Source organism: Nothobranchius furzeri, chromosome 6 (genome assembly GCF_043380555.1).
Source record: "Nothobranchius furzeri strain GRZ-AD chromosome 6, NfurGRZ-RIMD1, whole genome shotgun sequence".
In the NCBI taxonomy this organism is placed as follows: Eukaryota; Metazoa; Chordata; class Actinopteri; order Cyprinodontiformes; family Nothobranchiidae; genus Nothobranchius; species Nothobranchius furzeri.
Window position 1 is genome coordinate 31,489,835 of NC_091746.1, and position 18,319 is coordinate 31,508,153.

At 45.9% G+C, this 18,319-nt stretch overlaps 2 protein-coding genes across 2 annotated transcripts; one reads left to right on the top strand and one right to left on the bottom strand.

Annotated features, from left to right (window-relative positions):
• Positions 1-218: 218 nt before the first annotated feature.
• LOC139070244 (general transcription factor II-I repeat domain-containing protein 2-like) lies at positions 219-1,899 on the bottom strand. The gene is made up of 4 exons (XM_070551969.1): positions 1,855-1,899; positions 1,615-1,744; positions 1,033-1,571; positions 219-887 (listed from the first exon to the last, which is right to left on the bottom strand). Exons 1-4 carry the CDS (start codon positions 1,897-1,899, stop codon positions 219-221), a joined length of 1,383 nt encoding a protein of 460 aa, XP_070408070.1.
• A 10,662-nt stretch (positions 1,900-12,561) lies between these two features.
• Positions 12,562-13,217, top strand: LOC107396773 (gamma-crystallin M2-like). The gene has a single exon (XM_015976613.3). The coding sequence runs from the start codon at positions 12,623-12,625 to the stop codon at positions 13,175-13,177; it is 555 nt and encodes a 184-aa protein (XP_015832099.1). The 5' UTR covers positions 12,562-12,622; the 3' UTR covers positions 13,178-13,217.
• Positions 13,218-18,319: the final 5,102 nt, after the last annotated feature.

Sequence of the window (18,319 nt, forward strand, 5' to 3'; positions counted from 1 at the left end):
TTCTTGGAAAAACATATGCCATTTTTACTAACTACTTCTGAAACAATCTTAATCAGACTAGGTAAATTGTCAGTTATGTAACCTTTCAGTCCTGCAAAACACAACTTTTTAACACAAAATCTTTAGCATTTTAAACTAAATCTGTACATAACAGCTTGAATATCTTGGAACTTTGCCATGCAGCTGTTTAGCTGAAATCATCTGGCATATTTCTTTTTCTATTGGTGGGAAACCTGGCATTGCATGCTGTTCACCAGTTTGCTGTAATCTGGGGTGTAACTTGATACTGCAACTCTGACTGAGTCATGTAGATGAGCATCAGTAAGGCGTGTTCTGTGGTTGCTCTTTATGAAGTTCATGTCAGAAAAGGCTGATTCACACAGATAAGTTGAACCAAACATGCAGGCAACCTTCATAGCTGCTGTGCACACACCTTTGGACTTCTCTGTATCCACAAGGCACCAAAGGTTTGGTTCACTTTGATGGGCTTTGAGATGGAGGTCGTTTTGCAGTGTTATAATTTCTATCTCCACCTCCCCAGCATTCAAGCTGAATGTTGCACTTAGCTGCTCAGCAATGCATGCAATGTCTACTTGCACAAAAGGATTGGAAATGAATGACACACATGGCTCAAGTTGATCAAAGTCACGAAACCTGTTCTCAAACTCTTGTCCAAGTCTGTTAATGACTTCAGAGTATTTGTCAACAACTTTGTCAAAAGTCTCAGATGCAGAAGCATTGTCATTCAGCACTGACTGCACAGCAGGAAAGTGCAGCGCCCTTTTTTTCTGTAAATGCACAGAGAAAATGTTCATCTTGGCTTTGAATGCATTTACAGCACTTATCATGTCAGCAACAGTTTTACCTTTGCCTTGCAGCTCACAGTTCTAATGGTTAAGTTTCCCAGTGATGTCCGTTAAAAATGCAAGGTCAAGTATCCATCCAATGTCCTCCAGCAATGAGATGTCTTCACCTTTGGATTGCATGAACTCCTTGATTTCACACAAAAGTGAAAAAAAAACGTTGTAAAACCCGTCCCCTGCTGAGCCATCGGATTTCTGTGTGTAGTAACAGGTCGCCATATTCCGCTGACAGCTCCTCCAATAGCACTTTGAATATCCTGTGCTGTTTGGCTTTGGAACGGATGCTATTTATGATCTTCACAACAGGAGTCATCACATGCTCAAATCCGGTCACTTTTGAACATATCGCCTGCTGATGAATGATGCAGTGGTAATGTAGAAATGTTGGGAAGTCTGTGTCACCTTTGCAGTGCGCGATGAAACCTGCGTGCCGGCCGATCATGGCAGGAGCCCCATCTGTAGTCATGGACACCAGCTTTTCTAGTGGTACTTCATTTTCCACAAGAAAACTCTTAACTGCGTTGTAGATATCAACCCCCCTTGTAGTTGTCTGGAGGGGCAGTAATGTCAGAAGTTCCTCTTTAGTGGAGAAGTCATCAAAAACCATACGAATAAAGACCATCAGCTGTGCTGAACTGCTGCAGTCCACAGACTCGTCACACTGGATGCTAAACCACTTGCATGTTGCCACATCCTGCTCCAGCTGCTCTGTTAAGTTCTGACATAGCCGTCACTCTTCTTACCGTTGTACTTGCGCCCAGTTGGACGTTGGAGAGAGTGGAGATGACATCGGTTCCATTCTTCTCATCTTTAAATACAGTCTTTGCGATTATCATCATTGCTTCTTTGAAAACTTCTCCATCTGAAAATGTCTTCTTGTTCTTAATCAAAAAATGTGTGGCTCTAAATGACGCTTCTGTTGTTTTTTGTGACTTTTCCACCGGCTTCTTGAATAAAGACTGCTGTTTGCCCAAAGCTGCCTTTAACTCACGTGCTTTTTCTGTCCGTAGTGCACTGCTAGGTGGGTAGCTAGCATTGTAGCTTTTATGACAAGTACTGAGGTGTCTCTCCACATTGTGCCGCTTTGCTGTCGCCACAGTCATTCCACAAATGAGACACACACATTTTTCTCTCACGAGCGTAAAAAAGAACTCCTCCTCCCAGTCACTATGAAAATTATATGTTTTCTTTCGTTTTTCAGCCATTTTCGGTTGGTATCCAGCTCCTCATTGGAACAGCACCCGCCCGCTAGCTTAACGCCGCGCCGAATCGAACTAGTAGGTCAAAGAAAGTTCATGTTTACGTCTTCTTCTTCTACGGTTTTTAATGACAGCTTGCAGCCTATGTGATTGCACTACTGCCACATTCACGTACGGTAAAGTACTATTTATATGTCGATGGTAAAATATAAAAACATACAAAATATAAAATATTTTTGTTCTTAAAAATTATTCGTTAATAGTTTCATTTTCAAATAAGCATTGATGCAACTGTGACTCAAAAACAAAAGCAACACAATAAAAAAAAGGAGATATCAAGTCAAGTTCAGTGGTGACTAGTGCTATTTTTAGAACATAGCCTGCGGGCACCACGTGGTTACCCCGAGAGCACCTTGGTGCCCGCGGGCACCACGTTGGTGACCCCTGGACTAGCAAAACAAGAGGGTAGGAAAAGGCTGAAACAATAACAAAAAAGACTGGTGGAATAGAGGACATTTGCAGAAAAAGCTGATTGTTTATGTGTAAAGTTAAATTTTAAGTTTGAAGCATTTTCAACTTAAAGTTTAAAATGGTTTTAGTTTGAAAATCCCCAGCCAGCCGGTGCTGAACGTTTATATGTAGATTGTTCAAAAAGCAGAAAAAAAAGCTGAATAGTTAAAAAGAAAAAAAACTAAGGCCATAACTCGGAAGTGGCTGAAACCGGAACCTCCAACAATCACGGAATGGGTTGATGTTGTTCAGGGAATTTACACGATGGAAAAGTCATTCACCATCATCAGCCAAAGGGACACTTTCTTCTAAATGGACTGAGTATGTGAAACCTGTAAGAAGCGACTTTGTGTAACCCAATTCTTGTAAATACCAATAATCTCTGTTTGCTGGATCTTATGGTATAATGATGCTCCTCCAGTTCGTTGTTGTTTTCTTCTTTTTGTTGTTTTGTATTCTTTATAATCTGCTTTTTATTCTTCCTTAAATGTAAAAGCTGAGACAAAAATAAAAATAAATCAAAATAAATAAGAAAATAAAAAAACTATACAAGAAAAGAGTTAATGGTGTAACCCGGGTTAAAAAGATGCATAAGTAGTAAAAGATAATTAAAGTCTAAGAGTATAAATATCAAAGAGTAAAATTCATTTGTTCAATTTTCATGTATATTAAAAAGATCAAAGTTCATGTCAAATGAGTAAAAACATGTTTGCATTGTTTAAAATAAGTTTTCTTTCTTTTATTGTGAATTGCTTGTGAGAACTGTAATTTCCTACGGGGATATGGTCTGTGAAGGTAACACAGCGTGGGGAAGAAGAAAAAAAAGAGGGAAGAGAAGGAGAGAGCGCGAGGAGAGATGGTGGTGCGTGAGTTACACGGAGTATCCCGAAGAGTTAGCTTGTTTTTAGGTACTAGTAATAAGTGTGTTTTGACTTTTTGAAAAGATAAGTCATAGTGTCGGTAAGCTAGTGACATAACATGTAAAGTTTCAGCGTGAGTCTGCTGGACTGTGTGTTTTGTTTACTGCGTCCGTGCATGCATTGAGTTAAAGTGAGGCTAACACAGCCATTAGCTAACAAGGACTACTGTAGACTGCCGTTTCGCTAAAGTGGTGGAACTTAAACAAGCTGCAGAGGATCGTTACTGGACTGGATAGCGACAGACAGACCCCAGATAGTCACTCTGAGTGCCCGCGTCACTCTGAGTACCTCTGGCAACGTGGGAAGCTAAAAACAAGTAGCTTGTGGAGCACGTGGAGATCACGGACCTTCCTCATCTTTGGCTACTGCGTTCAGAGCGGAGTGCTTTTGAAGGAGCGGAAGACAACCTGTTGCCTGGAGTAATCTGGTGGGAATTGCACGTTTCACAAGGTACTGAGTTTATTTATTTATTTTTGCTCATTGAGTGAAGAACTTTCGGTTTGGAGATCGTTTTGGATTTATACTGGAGCAATACAGGCCTGCAACGTAGTTTATCTCTGCCGGCTTTAAGTTTAGTTTGGGACTATAATTGTTTTATCACTGGTGGTTTATACTGTGTATGTGGGGATTCTGTGTACACTGGGTAAATTGCTGTGGGTGTTTTTGCTTTGCCTGAATACTGAAACCTGCCATTTTATTATTTTATTGTTTTCATTGTTTGGTAAATTAAAGGAGGGTTACATTGCTCTACTTTACATGGTGTATGATATGATTTACTGCACTGTAGACACTAGTGTTCATTTTCGCGTGTAGTGCCACTGTTAAGGAATAAGCTTCATTGATCCCAGACACAAAAGAGAAGTTAATTTAAGAATATCGTACGAGAGTACACTAGAAAAAAGAACCCAAAGCCCATTTATTTAATGGTATTGAGTAAATGAGGGCTACATAAAATGGAGGCACCGCTGGGATGTTTTGGGTCTCATAGAAGCATTAAAGGGGCAACACGCTAAAAAAAAAAGAGTTAAAAGTTAACCTACAGTAGCTAGTTTACATTTCTTAGTATTTTTGTTTATTGAGAGTATGGCAGACCACACCGGGCTTGCTGCAGAGCTGAAGAGATGGTGTCGGGGTGAAGGTTTGGAGGAAGCTAAAGCACTCTTGGTTCTGGTTCCAGAAGAAGTGGAAATAGCCCAGATAGAAGAAACCATGGAGACCATTAAGTGTCTAGGGCGAGTCCGGGTTAGAGGGCGCTTGTTCCACACCCCCTTGAGCTGCCTAATGGTTCTCTGTGAGTGCAAACAAAGTATACCTAAAGATAATGTGCCCAAGGAAGTGCTGGACCCGCACACTGGTGAAAAATGGCCGATAGTGACTCTTAATGAATGTGCTGCTCCTGACGATTTTGCTGTGAAGTTGAAGAGTCTCTTAGACACTGAGGGTAGGACTATTGAAGACCTACAAAGATTATTTCTCAGCCCTGCTCCTCCGCAGCCCAGCTCTGATCCTTCCATAAACTCCACGGAGTCTGTCTTGCAAGCAGTTGGTGATTTTTTGGAGAAGGCACGTAAACCACAAGCAGAAGGTGGTTATCGGCGTTTGAGGCTGTTTTCAGGGAACTTGCCAGTTCCCCTTAGTGAGGATCCCTTTGACCATTGGCTTGAGCAGGCATGGCTCATGGTGGAGGAAAGTGACTGTACAGACAAGGAGAGAAGGCGCAGGCTGATGGAGAGTTTAAAGGGGCCGGCGTTGGAGATTGCCAAATCAGTCCGTGAGTCAGACCCTGAGGCAGGCCCTGTTGAATACCTGGAGGCTTTGGAAAGCGCATTTGGCAGTGCTGAGTCTGGAGATGATCTCTATTTTGCTTTCCGCTTAATGCAGCAACAACCAAGTGAAAAACTGTCTGATTTTCTGAGGCGTCTGGAAAGGGCCCTCACTAAAGTTGTCCAGAGAGGAGGATTTCAAGGTTCTAGCAAAGACAAAGCGCGCCTGGAACAACTTCTGAGAGGGGCTGTCGCTTCCGATCTCATGCTAATTAATCTGCGCCTGAGAGAGAGAAAGTCCAAACCCCCAACTTTCCTCCAACTCTTAAGTGAGATTCGCACAGAGGAAGAGTATGAGACATCAAGGAGAAAGCTAAATACCTCAGTCCAGCAGGTACAGACAAAACCATCAGGGACTGGCAATACAGAAATACAGAGTCTCAAAGCTGAAGTTAAAGAGCTTAAGGCCAAGTTAGCCACCTGCATGACTAAGGCCCCTGATGTCATAGATAAAGATGTGTCCTCAGTGCAGTCAAGTGAGCACAGTGACACCAAAGAACTGGCTGCTTTGAAGAAACAAGTGAAAAGACTGCAGCAGAAAGTAGCCCAAAGAGATACTGCTCCAGACTCCTCTTTAAAACTGGCTACCGTGGCAGCAGTAGAGGCTAATTCAAAGACAAGGACCCCTTATCAGAACAGAACACCTTTGGGTGAGCAGTTCTGTTACCGTTGTGGGGAAAATGGACATTTTGTTGCAAAGTGTCAAAATCCTGAAAATCAGAGCAAAGTTATACGAAAGCTCATCCAGACTGTCAAGACACTGAAAGAAAGTGCAGCTACTTCAACGCGTAATGCCACTGACACTGACTGCCATGTCAAGCAGGGTCTTCTGACTTCTCCCACCCCAGCTGGAATTCCAGAAGGACTGATTGGGCCCCCAAGTATTGTGCCACTTAAAGTGAATGGACAGCCCTGTGATGCCTTATTTGACAGTGGATCACAGGTCACTATAATATTTGAGTCCTGGTACAAAGCTCATCTGCCTTCCATCCCAGTGCATCCGGTCACTGGTCTCAACATTTGGGGTTTAAGTGAGTCCAATGTCAGTTACCCCTACCTTGGCTATGTTGTGGTAGATGTTGAGTACCCGGCTGAGGTGACTGGCACCAAACACACAGTACCAGTCCTTGCCCTGATCTGTCCAAGCCCAAAAGAAGAGCAGATTCCTGTCATTGTTGGCACTAACACCAGCCATGTCCGCAAGTTGGTACAGGAATGCAGAAAAGCGGGGCATGACATAACCAAAAGCCTGGGCATACAAATTCATAGGGAGTCGCTACCCACATTCACAGACTCCATCACCCTAGGCTCTCAAGATGACCAGGTTGGCTGTGTGACTTGGCAAGGTTCAAATCCCTTGTCCTTACCCCCCGGAAAAGACTTGCAAATAACCTGCAAAGTTCATTTTGAACAGACAGTTGGCAAAGAGATCTTGATGTTTGACTCTTCTCCCTTAGCCCGTCTGCCAGGTGATGTCCTGCTACAACCCATGGTTGTGCCCGCCCATGCGGTACAAGTTAACAGCTTCAGGATCCTGGTGCAGAACCATTCAGCCAGGGAAACCACTATCCCTGTTGGAACCGTCATGGGTCACCTTTATCGCACCGAAAGCGTCATCTCCATGCCAAGCAAAGAACCAGAGATGACAGCCTTTGACAGCAGCCAGATCGACTTTGGTGAGTCTCCTGTGCCTGAAGAGTGGAAGGACCGGCTTAGACAGAAACTAGCAGAACGCTCCCACGTCTTCTCAGTCCATGAATGGGACGTTGGCCTTGCAAAAGAGGTGGAGCACACCATCCGCCTGGCTGACACAAGACCTTTTCGGCAACGATCACGTCGACTGGCACCTGCAGACATAGAGGATGTAAGAAAACATCTACAAGAGTTACTCTGTGCCGGCATCATTAAAGAGTCCCGTAGCCCCTATGCGTCACCGATTGTAATTGTTAGAAAGAAAAATGGAACCATACGGATGTGCATAGACTACAGGTTCCTTAACAGCCGGACGGTGCCCGACCAGTACACGACCCCCTGCATTGATGAAGCTCTGGATTCTTTGTCTGGGAGCAAATGGTTCACAGTGCTGGATCTGCGTAGTGGATACTACCAGATTCCAATGGAAGAAGACGATAAAGAGAAGACGGCCTTCATCTGCCCCCTAGGCTTCTTCCAATTTGAGAGAATGCCGCAGGGAATAACTGGAGCGCCTGCGACTTTCCAGCGTCTAATGGAAAAAACAGTCGGAGACATGAACCTCCTCCAAGTCCTGGTATACCTGGATGACCTGATTGTCTTCGGAGAGTCGCTGGAGGAACACGAAGAACGGCTCATTAAAGTCCTAGATGGTCTTGGAGAAGCAGGACTAAAGATCTCCCTGGACAGATGCCAGTTTTGCCAGCCACAGGTGAAGTACCTTGGGCATGTGGTGTCTGCCCAAGGTGTCTCTCCTGATCCGCAGAAGATTGAGGCTGTTACCACCTGGCCTCAGCCCCACAATCTAAAGTCTCTGAGATCGTTCTTAGGTTTCTGCGGATACTACAGGCGATTCATTGCTAACTATGCTGCCATTGTGAGACCACTCACTGAACTGACCAAAGGTTATGCTCCGACACAGAAGAGTAAGAAAAAGAGTCCAGACCTCAACAAGTTCTACTTGAAAGAGTCAGAACCCTTTGGAGATCGGTGGGATGACTCCTGCAGCAAAGCCTTTCAGCAGATCATCCACTGCCTAACCCATGCACCGGTATTAGCCTTCGCTGATTCTACCAAGCCCTATGAGCTCCACGTGGATGCAAGCTTCAAAGGACTGGGGGCTGTCCTATACCAGCTACAAGAAGGAGAACTAAGGCCGGTTGCATTTGCCAGCAGGAAGTTAAGTCAGGCTGAGAAGAGGTACCCCATACATCAGCTGGAGTTCCTGTCATTAAAGTGGGCTGTGGTGGATCGCTTTCATGACTATCTGTATGGAGCGCGCTTTACAGTGCGTACAGATAATAACCCCTTGACTTATGTTCTGTCTACGGCGAAGCTCAATGCCGTGGGACACAGATGGTTAGCTGCTTTGTCCACATATGACTTCGATGTCCATTACAGACCAGGCAAGCATAACATAGATGCAGACATCCTCTCCAGAAACTTTGACCCTGACACCGAATGGGAGACTATACCGGAGGCAGCTGTTAAGTCCATCTGCAAAAGAGTACGAGTGTCAGAAAGCCCAGAGTGTCCCACCAGATGTGTCGACCAAACTGGGGCTTCCCCGGAATGCATCCCTGACATCTATGCATTTCCTCTTACAATGGAGTTACAGTCCCTGGAACACGTCTCAAAAGCTGATCTCGCTAAGGCACAGAAAGAGGATCCAGTCATTGGTCCGGCAGTCAAAGCTGTCCAACAGAATTTATGGACAGGCAACAGTCCGGAGCTGTCGCTCCTAAAAAGAGAGAAAGATAAGCTGACTTTGCTGAGTGACGGTCTGCTCTACCGTGTCACCAAACGTCACTCAGGGGAGGAGGTCCGTCAGCTAGTCTTGCCAAAGGTGTATCATGACGTTGTGTTGAGATCGGTACATAATAACTTAGGACACCTCGGCATAGAGAGAACTCTGGATTTACTCCGTCACAGGTTCTACTGGCCAAGAATGTTGCAAGACATTGAGCACCATATCAAAAGTTGTGGTGAATGCATAACACGCAAGACTCCTGCCCAGAGAGCCGCACCGCTTCACCAGATCTCCAGTAGTGGACCTATGGATCTGGTGTGCATTGACTTTCTCTCAATGGAGACGGATTCCAAGGGCATGAGAAATGTTTTAGTGGTCACCGATCATTTCACACGCTATGCCCAGGCATTCCCGACCAAGAATCAGACATCTCAAACAGTGGCCAAAACCTTAGTGGATAAGTTTTTCGTCCACTATGGCCTTCCGGCTCGTATCCATTCAGACCAGGGGCGAGACTTTGAGAGTCGTCTGATTAAAGACTTGTTGAAGAACATGGGGATACGGAAGTCACGCACTACTCCGTATCATCCGCAAGGAGACCCTCAGCCAGAGCGGTTCAATCGAACGCTGCTTTCAATGTTGGGTACTCTAAGCACAGAAAAGAAACGTCAGTGGAGCCAGCATGTCCCTTATTTGGTCCATGCTTATAACAGTACAAGATGTGATGCAACTGGTTTTTCACCATACTTCTTAATGTTTGGTCGTGAAGCCAGACTGCCAGTGGACTTGTGCTTTGGGACCACAATTGACAAAGCTGAGGAAAGTCACTCACGCTATGTGTCAAAGCTTAAAGAAGATCTCCGTCAAGCTTACAAGCTAGCATCCGAGACGGCAGACAAAGTTCATCAGAAGAACAAAAAGGGCTATGACCAGAGAGTTTGTTTCCAGTCTCTAGAAATAGGAGACAGAGTCCTACTGAAGAATTGGGGTCTCAAAGGGAAGCATAAGTTGCAAACAAGATGGAGTCCAATACCTTACCAAGTTGTTGGGAAAATGCCCAATCTCCCTGTCTACCAACTGAAGAAGGAGAATGGAAGTGGTCGTCTAAAAACAATCCACAGAGATCACATCCTTCCCATTGGCCAACATGTGAAATTGCCAATCCTTGAAGAAGGCAATAACTGTTGTGACAGACAAAAACAAAAGGGCAAGAAACCAAAGCAGGCCACAATTGTGTCTGACCCTCAGCTGTCACAGGATTCTGATTCGTCCTCAGAGAGTGAATACTATGAGCCTCAGAGATACGGTTACTCTCAAGAAAGAGTAAGAGAAGCACTAAGACAGGCTCTTAGATCCCAAGCAGTGTCACAACAGGATTGTGCAAGTGACCAGGACAAGGTCAGTGATGAAACTGTTTCTGATGAGCGCAGTGAAAATGAGGAACTGCCACTGGAGGATGGAGACGTTAATCAGGACAGTGAGACTGAGCCCGACCAAATGGTGGATATTCAGGAGGAGTCTGACCAAAATGAAGACGATGATGAAGATTCTGCCCCAGAACCTGATCTGGATCACAGAACAGCCCAGTCTGACAAAACTCAGAAACCAGATACACAACGTAATCTATTGGGTGTCACTCCTAAACTAAGGCCTAAGAGACAGATTAAACCAGTAGTTCGTTTAACCTATGATGAGCCAGGAAAAGCTAAAGATCAGCCTATCACTATTATACATAGAGGGGTTGTTATCACTATAGGCAAAGACTAAGAGCCATAGTATGTTTAAAAAAAAAAAAAAAAAAAGGGGTCATCCTACTTCCCAAGTTCTTGTAGTTCCTTGGTAGTCTGTTGAGGACACCAGACATTTAGTGGGGGGAGGGTGTAACCCGGGTTAAAAAGATGCATAAGTAGTAAAAGATAAGTAAAGTCTAATAGTATAAATATCAAAGAGTAAAATTCATTTGTTCAATTTTCTTGTATATTAAAAAGATCAAAGTTCATGTCAAATGAGTAAAAACATGTTTGCATTGTTTAAAATAAGTTTTCTTTCTTTTATTGTGAATTGCTTGTGAGAACTGTAATTTCCTACGGGGATATGGTCTGTGAAGGTAACACAGCGTGGGGAAGAAGAAAAAAAAGAGGGAAGAGAAGGAGAGAGCGCGAGGAGAGATGGTGGTGGTGCGTGAGTTACACGGAGTATCCCGAAGAGTTAGCTTGTTTTTAGGTACTAGTAATAAGTGTGTTTTGACTTTTTGAAAAGATAAGTCATAGTGTCGGTAAGCTAGTGACATAACATGTAAAGTTTCAGCGTGAGTCTGCTGGACTGTGTGTTTTGTTTACTGCGTCCGTGCATGCATTGAGTTAAAGTGAGGCTAACACAGCCATTAGCTAACAAGGACTACTGTAGACTGCCGTTTCGCTAAAGTGGTGGAACTTAAACAAGCTGCAGAGGATCGTTACTGGACTGGATAGCGACAGACAGACCCCAGATAGTCACTCTGAGTGCCCGCGTCACTCTGAGTACCTCTGGCAACGTGGGAAGCTAAAAACAAGTAGCTTGTGGAGCACGTGGAGATCACGGACCTTCCTCATCTTTGGCTACTGCGTTCAGAGCGGAGTGCTTTTGAAGGAGCGGAAGACAACCTGTTGCCTGGAGTAATCTGGTGGGAATTGCACGTTTCACAAGGTACTGAGTTTATTTATTTATTTTTGCTCGTTGAGTGAAGAACTTTCGGTTTGGAGATCGTTTTGGATTTATACTGGAGCAATACAGGCCTGCAACGTAGTTTATCTCTGCCGGCTTTAAGTTTAGTTTGGGACTATAATTGTTTTATCACTGGTGGTTTATACTGTGTATGTGGGGATTCTGTGTACACTGGGTAAATTGCTGTGGGTGTTTTTGCTTTGCCTGAATACTGAAACCTGCCATTTTATTATTTTATTGTTTTCATTGTTTGGTAAATTAAAGGAGGGTTACATTGCTCTACTTTACATGGTGTATGATATGATTTACTGCACTGTAGACACTAGTGTTCATTTTTGCGTGTAGTGCCACTGTTAAGGAATAAGCTTCATTGATCCCAGACACAAAAGAGAAGTTAATTTAAGAATATCGTACGAGAGTACACTAGAAAAAAGAACCCAAAGCCCATTTATTTAATGGTATTGAGTAAATGAGGGCTACAATTAAATTATTGAGATAAAGGAACAGGGGAACAGTTGGTTAAATGCTGAGTCAGCATCCAAACTAAATGTAAATAACCCTTAAATCTTTTTTAAAAAGAAACTTTTATAAGATTTTTGATGCATTTAATTTAGACATTTGATCTGGGAACAACCTCAGACCCATTCTGTATGTAAAATGACTATTATTACTGTTATTACTACTGTTATAGCTATATAATAACTGTTAGGGATCTGGCTAACTTCTTTGCCTTGTTTCAAACACTGGAGCAACCTGTTCTGAGTAAAAATAGAAATGCTTAATTTGTTAATGATGTTTCAGGACTCAAATACTTTTATGGATGTAACTAACCAGTCGACAGGTAACACACTCACAACAGGAGTTGTTTTGTTTTATCTGAGAATGGTTTTAAACGTGTTATCTTCAGGATTTTGTTCCAGAAAGTTTCACATCGTTGCTGAACAGAGGACTGAAGGAGACACTCTGCCACGCTCTGTGGTTCTTTGTCTGTTGTTTCTAAGAGAAATGCCGAACGCTGAACGTCGCTTTATGACGCACTGCTGACTCAGGCCGTTTAAACAAAGGCCTTCAGTTGCTCAGGTGCTATAAAGAGCAGCAGCAGTTCCACAGGTAACACACTCACAGCGGACAAGCACAGCAGCTGAGCAACTCACTGAGCATCATGACCTCCAGCAGCATGAACATGATGGGCAGGATCATCTTCTACGAGGACAGAAACTTCCAGGGACGTTCCTATGAGTGCAGCAGCGACTGTGCCGACGTGTCCTCCTACATGAGCAGGTGCCATTCCTGCAGGGTGGAGAGAGGCTGCTTCATGGTCTACGACCGCACCAACTTCATGGGCAACCAGTACTTCATGAGGAGGGGAGAGTACGCCGACTACATGAGCATGATGGGCATGAGCGACTGCATCAGGTCCTGCCGCATGATCCCCATGCACCGTGGCTCCTACAGGATGAGGATTTACGAAAGGGAGAACTTTGGAGGCCAGATGCATGAGATGATGGACGACTGCGACAACATCATGGATCGTTACCGCATGTCCAACTGCATGTCGTGTCACGTGATGGATGGCCATTGGCTGATGTACGAGCAGCCCCACTACAGAGGAAGGATGATGTACATGAGGCCTGGAGAGTACCGGAGCTTCATGAACATGGGGATGGGCAACATGAGGTTCATGAGCATGAGACGCATCATGGACTCCTACTATTGAAATTGCCAATCCATTAAAGTGGTTAATTTAAAAAAAACAATCATGAAAAGTGTTTTATTCATTTTTCCACAGCTTTAAGGAAGAAAATGTATGAGAGTCAAATAATAGAAAAGAATAGAAAATAATAGACTTTATTATTCCCACAATTAGGAAATTCACTCGTTAAGGCAGCACACACACAGGAAAAGATGATACAGATACTTACACAAAGGCAGTGGGTTATTAGAGCAACCTTCAGCAATTACAACAACAAATAAAATAGAAAAATTCAGTTGAATAAAAAAACAGCCAAAAGGACACAGACATAAAAGTGCATCTGGGTATTGCACATGTGAACATCACTGCTGGCGTGAAAAGGCATAATGCCAGTACCAGTTACACTCTTACTGCTGAGGAATGAATGACCTACGGGAGAGTTCTGCTTTACATCATGGATGTCTGCCACTAAAATAGCTGCCCATGGCCTCGGTGGAATGCAATGGGTGGGAGCGGTTTTCCAAGATGGAGGTCAGTTTCACCAGCCACCCTAACCCTAACCTTCCACTTGTCACACACGTCCTCAACAGAAACCAGTGAGCAGCCCAGAATCGAGCTAGCTTTCCTAACTAGCTTGTCTCGGTCAGAGCTGCCGGCACCCCAACAGACCACAGCAGCAGATTTTAGCAGATGAGAATTAACTCCGAAGGACCTCAGCCTCCTCAGGAGGTGGAGGTGGCTTTGGCCCTTCTTAGACGGAGCATCTGTGTTGTTGGACCAGTTCAGTTTAGAAGAAGTAGAAGAAGAAGAAGAAAAGATCATTTCTATAGCGCCTCTCAAGATAAAAATCACGAGGCGCTTCACAAAAACAAAAAATGTAAAAATATAAAAAAGAATTTAGAAAGTGATTAAAATATATTTAAAATGAGCAAAAAATTGACAATTGTGATTAAAAAAATGTAAAGAAAGAGAGAGAGTGAACAGGAAAGAGGGAAATCAGTGGATCCTGAGGAAGGTGGAATAGGTGGGGAGAGCAGAATAAAGAGAGAGAGGTGAAGAAGGTCATACAAAAGCCAGCTTGAACAAGTGAGTCTTCAGCTGATTTTTAAAGGAGACCACTGAGTCCACTGATCTCAGGCTCAGGGGGAGAGAGGTCCAGAGTCTGGGGGCCACAGCAGCAGATGATCTGTCACCTTTGACCTTTAGCCTGGTGCTGCACAACCAGTAGGCTTTGATCACTGGACCTCAGGGACCTGCTGGGGGTGTAGGGACTAAGAAGATCACCAATGTAAGATGGTGCTTGTTGACAGTTGACTGTTGAGATGAACAGGGGCGTGTCCAGAGGGGGGGCGTGGGCCCTTTCAGGTGAAAACAATAAAATGACGAGAATGTGAAAGGCTAAACCATCAAAAATGTTCAAGACTTACCTACTACTTTTCCATGTGATATTCATAACAAATATGATACCATTTTACTGTAGATGTTTGGAAAATTATTAGGTCAAAATACAGAAAAACAACTTTCCAGGGCAGACCTATGTGTCATTTTCAGGAATTAATTCATGCAAAATGGTAACAAGTGATAACAAAGCCTCTTCACTTTCTACTAAAGGGTGATAACCAGAATAAATATTTTATTATTTTACTGTGGAATTTTGGCAGCCTCTCCCTGGGCTGCCACCTCACCGTGGTGGAGGCGTTTGAGTGTCTCAGTGATCCTAGGAGCTAATGGGCCATTCCCATCTGTACCGGGTCGGGCCGGGTAGCGTAGGTTGTTTACATATCTGGGTGGCCTGGTATTTTTCCAGTCCAACCAAGGCTCATTCTCAGCCCTCTTCGCTAGGGGGTTGGCTTCAGGCCGACCAGGGCCAACACACCCACTGCTGACAGCAAATTCACACCTTCCATTAGAGCAAGCCTCTGATTGGTGGGTAGAATCAGCTCACATGGGCTTGAGGCAAGGATGTGTGGAATCAACCGGGCCAGGCTGGGGCCGACTGTGGCTACCCGGCCCGGGCCGACCCGGTACAGATGGGAATGGCCCATAAGTTGTCTGAGGCTTTCTGCCTCTGGTAGGGTCACCCATGGCAAACAGGTCCTAGGTGAGGGATCAGACAAAGAGCAGCCCAAAGACCTCTTATGATGAATTATATAAATGGAAACCGTGTTCCCTCGCCCAGACGTGGGTCACCGGGGCCCCACCTCTGGGGCCAGGCCTGGAGGTGGGCCATGTTGGCGTGCGCCTGGTGGCCGGGCTTTCACCCATTGAACCCGGTCGGGCACAGCCCGAAGAGGAAACATGGGTCTCCCTTCCAATGGGCTCACCACTCGTGGGAGGGGTCAAAGGGGTCGGGTGCGGTGTGTGAAGGGTGGTAGTCGAGGACGGGGACCTTGGCGGTCTGATCCTCGGCTACAGAAGCTGGCTCTTGGCACATGGAATGTCAACTCTCTGGTGGGGAAGGAGCCTGAGTTGGTGTGTGAGGTTGAGAGTTTCTGACTAGATATAGTCGGACTCACCTCAACGCATGGCTCTGGCTCTGGAACCAATCAAACAATCAATCAATCAATCAAAGCTTTATTTATAAAGCGCCTTCCGCAACCCTGTCAGGAAGCCCAAGGCGCTGAACATGGTACAGTGCAAAGTTAAATATAGTGAATAAATCAGAAAATAAAAGCAATTCAAATTACAAAATACAAATTACAAAAAAGGTGAAACATTCTAGTAGAAGACAAATGTGTAAAACGAGGGATAGAGTGAACCAATGAAAACTGTGAGATAAAATCAACATAAAAGAGGGCCAGATTCAAACATGTTCGGGAAACGCCAAGCAGAGGAGGTGGGTTTTTAGGCGACTCTTGAAGACTGGCAGAGAACCAGAGAGCAGAGAGGAGAACCAGTTTCTTTGAGAGGGTTTAGACTTTCTACCACTCTGGAGTTGCTCCCACTGAGAGGCGCCGAGCAGGGGTGGGCATACTAGTTGTCCCTCATCTTGGTGCCTGTACGTTGGGGTTTACCCCAGTGAATGAGAGGGTAGCCTCCCTCCGCCTACGTGCGGGGGGACGGGTTCTGACTGTGGTCTGTGCTTATGCACCAAACTACAGTTCAGACTACCCACCCTTTTTGGAGACCTTGGAGGGGGTGCTGGAAAGCGCTCCTTCCAGTGACTCCCTCGTTCTGCGGGGGGACTTTAACGCTCACGTGGGCAACGACAGTGAGACCTGGAGAGGTGTGGTTGGGAGGAACGGCCCCCCTGATCTGAATTCGAGTGTTTTGTTATTGGACTTCTGTGCCAGTCATGGATTGTCCATAATGAACACCATGTTCAGACATAAAGGTGTCCATATGTGCTCTTGGCACCAGGATACCTTAGGCCGCAGCTCGATGATCAACTTTGTTGTTGTTTCATCTGACCTGCGGCCGCATGTCTTGGACACTCGGGTGAAGAGGGGGCGGAGCTGTAAATTGACCACTACCTGGTGGTGAGTTGGGTCAGATGGTGGGGGAGGATGCCGGTCAGACCAGGCAGGCCCAAACGTATCGCGAGGGTCTGCTGGGAACGTCTGGCAGAGTCTGCTGTCAGAAGGAGCTTCAATTCCCACCTCCGATAGAACTTCCAAAATGTTCCGGGGGAGGCGGGGGACACTGAGTCTGAATGGACCCTGTTCCGTGCCTCCATTGTTGAGGCAGCCGACCGGAGCTGTGGTCGCAGGATCGTCGAGCCTGTCGTGGTGGCAACCCCCGAACCCGCTGGTGGACACCGGCGGTTAGGGATGTTGTCAAGCTGAAGAAAGAGTCATATCAGGTCTTTTTGGCCTGTGGGACTCCAGAGGCAGCTGAGGGGCTGACGCAGTCCAAGCGGAACGCGGCTCGGGTGGTCACCAAAGCAAAAACCTGGGCATGGGAGGAGTTCGGTGAGACCATGGAGCAAGACTTTGGTACGGCTTCGAGGAGATTCTGGTCCACAATCCGGCGCCTCAGGGGGGAAGCAGTACGCTACCAACACTATCTATAGTGGGGACGGTGTGCTGCTGACCTCTACTCAGGACGTTGTGGATCGGTGGGCAGAATACTTCGAAGACCTCATCAATCCCACCGACACGTCTTCCAGTGAGGAAGCAGAGTCTGGGGACTCTGGGTTGGCCTCTCAAATCTCTGGTGCTGAGGTCACTGAGGTGGTTAAAAAGCTCCTCTGTGGCAAGGCTCCAGGGTTGGATGAGATTCACCCGGAGTTCCTTAAGGCTCTTGATGTTGTGGGGCGGTATTGGCTGACGCAGCTCTGCAATATCGCGTGGACATTGGAGGCAGTCCCACTGGACTGGCAGACCGGGGTGGTGGTCCCCTTATTTAAAAAAGGGGGACCGCAGGGTGTGTTCCAACTACAGGGGGATCACACTCCTGAGCCTTCCTGGTAAGGTCTATTCAGGGGTTCTGGAGAGGAGGGTCCGTCAGATTGATGAGCCTCAGATTCGGGAGGAGCAATGTGGTTTTCGTCCTGGCCGTGGAACACTGGACCAGCTCTATACCCTTAGGGGGATCCTGGAGGGTGCGTGGGAATTTGCCCAACCAGTCCACGTGTGTTTTGTGGATTTGGAGAAGGCGTTTGACCGCATCCCTCGGGGGGCCCTGTGGGGGGTACTCCGGGAGTATGTGGCATCAGGCACTCTGATACGGGCTGTTAGGTCCCTGTATGACCGGTGTCAGAGCTTGGTCCGTATTGCCGGCAGTAAGTCGGGCTCGTTCCCAGTGAGAGTTGGACTCCGCCAAGGCTGCCCTTTGTCACCGATTCTGTTCATAACCTTTATGGACAGGATTTCTAGGTGCAGCCAAGGTGTGGAGGGCATCCATCTTGGTGGCCTGAGGATCAGGTCTCTGCTTTTTGCAGATGATGTGGTCCTGTTGGCTTCATCAGAACTTGATCTTCAGCTTTCGCTGGAGCGGTTTGCAGCCGAGTGTGAAGCAGCTGGGATGAGAATCAGTTCCTCTAATTCTGAGACCATGGTCTTGATTAGGAAAAGGGTAGAATGCCTTCTCCGGGTCAGGGATGAGGTCCTGCCCCAAGTGGAGGAGTTTAAGTATCTCGGGGTCTTGTTCACGAGTGAGGGAAAGCTGGAGCGTGAGATCGATAGGCGGATTGGTGCTGCATCTGCAGTGATGCAGGCGTTGTAC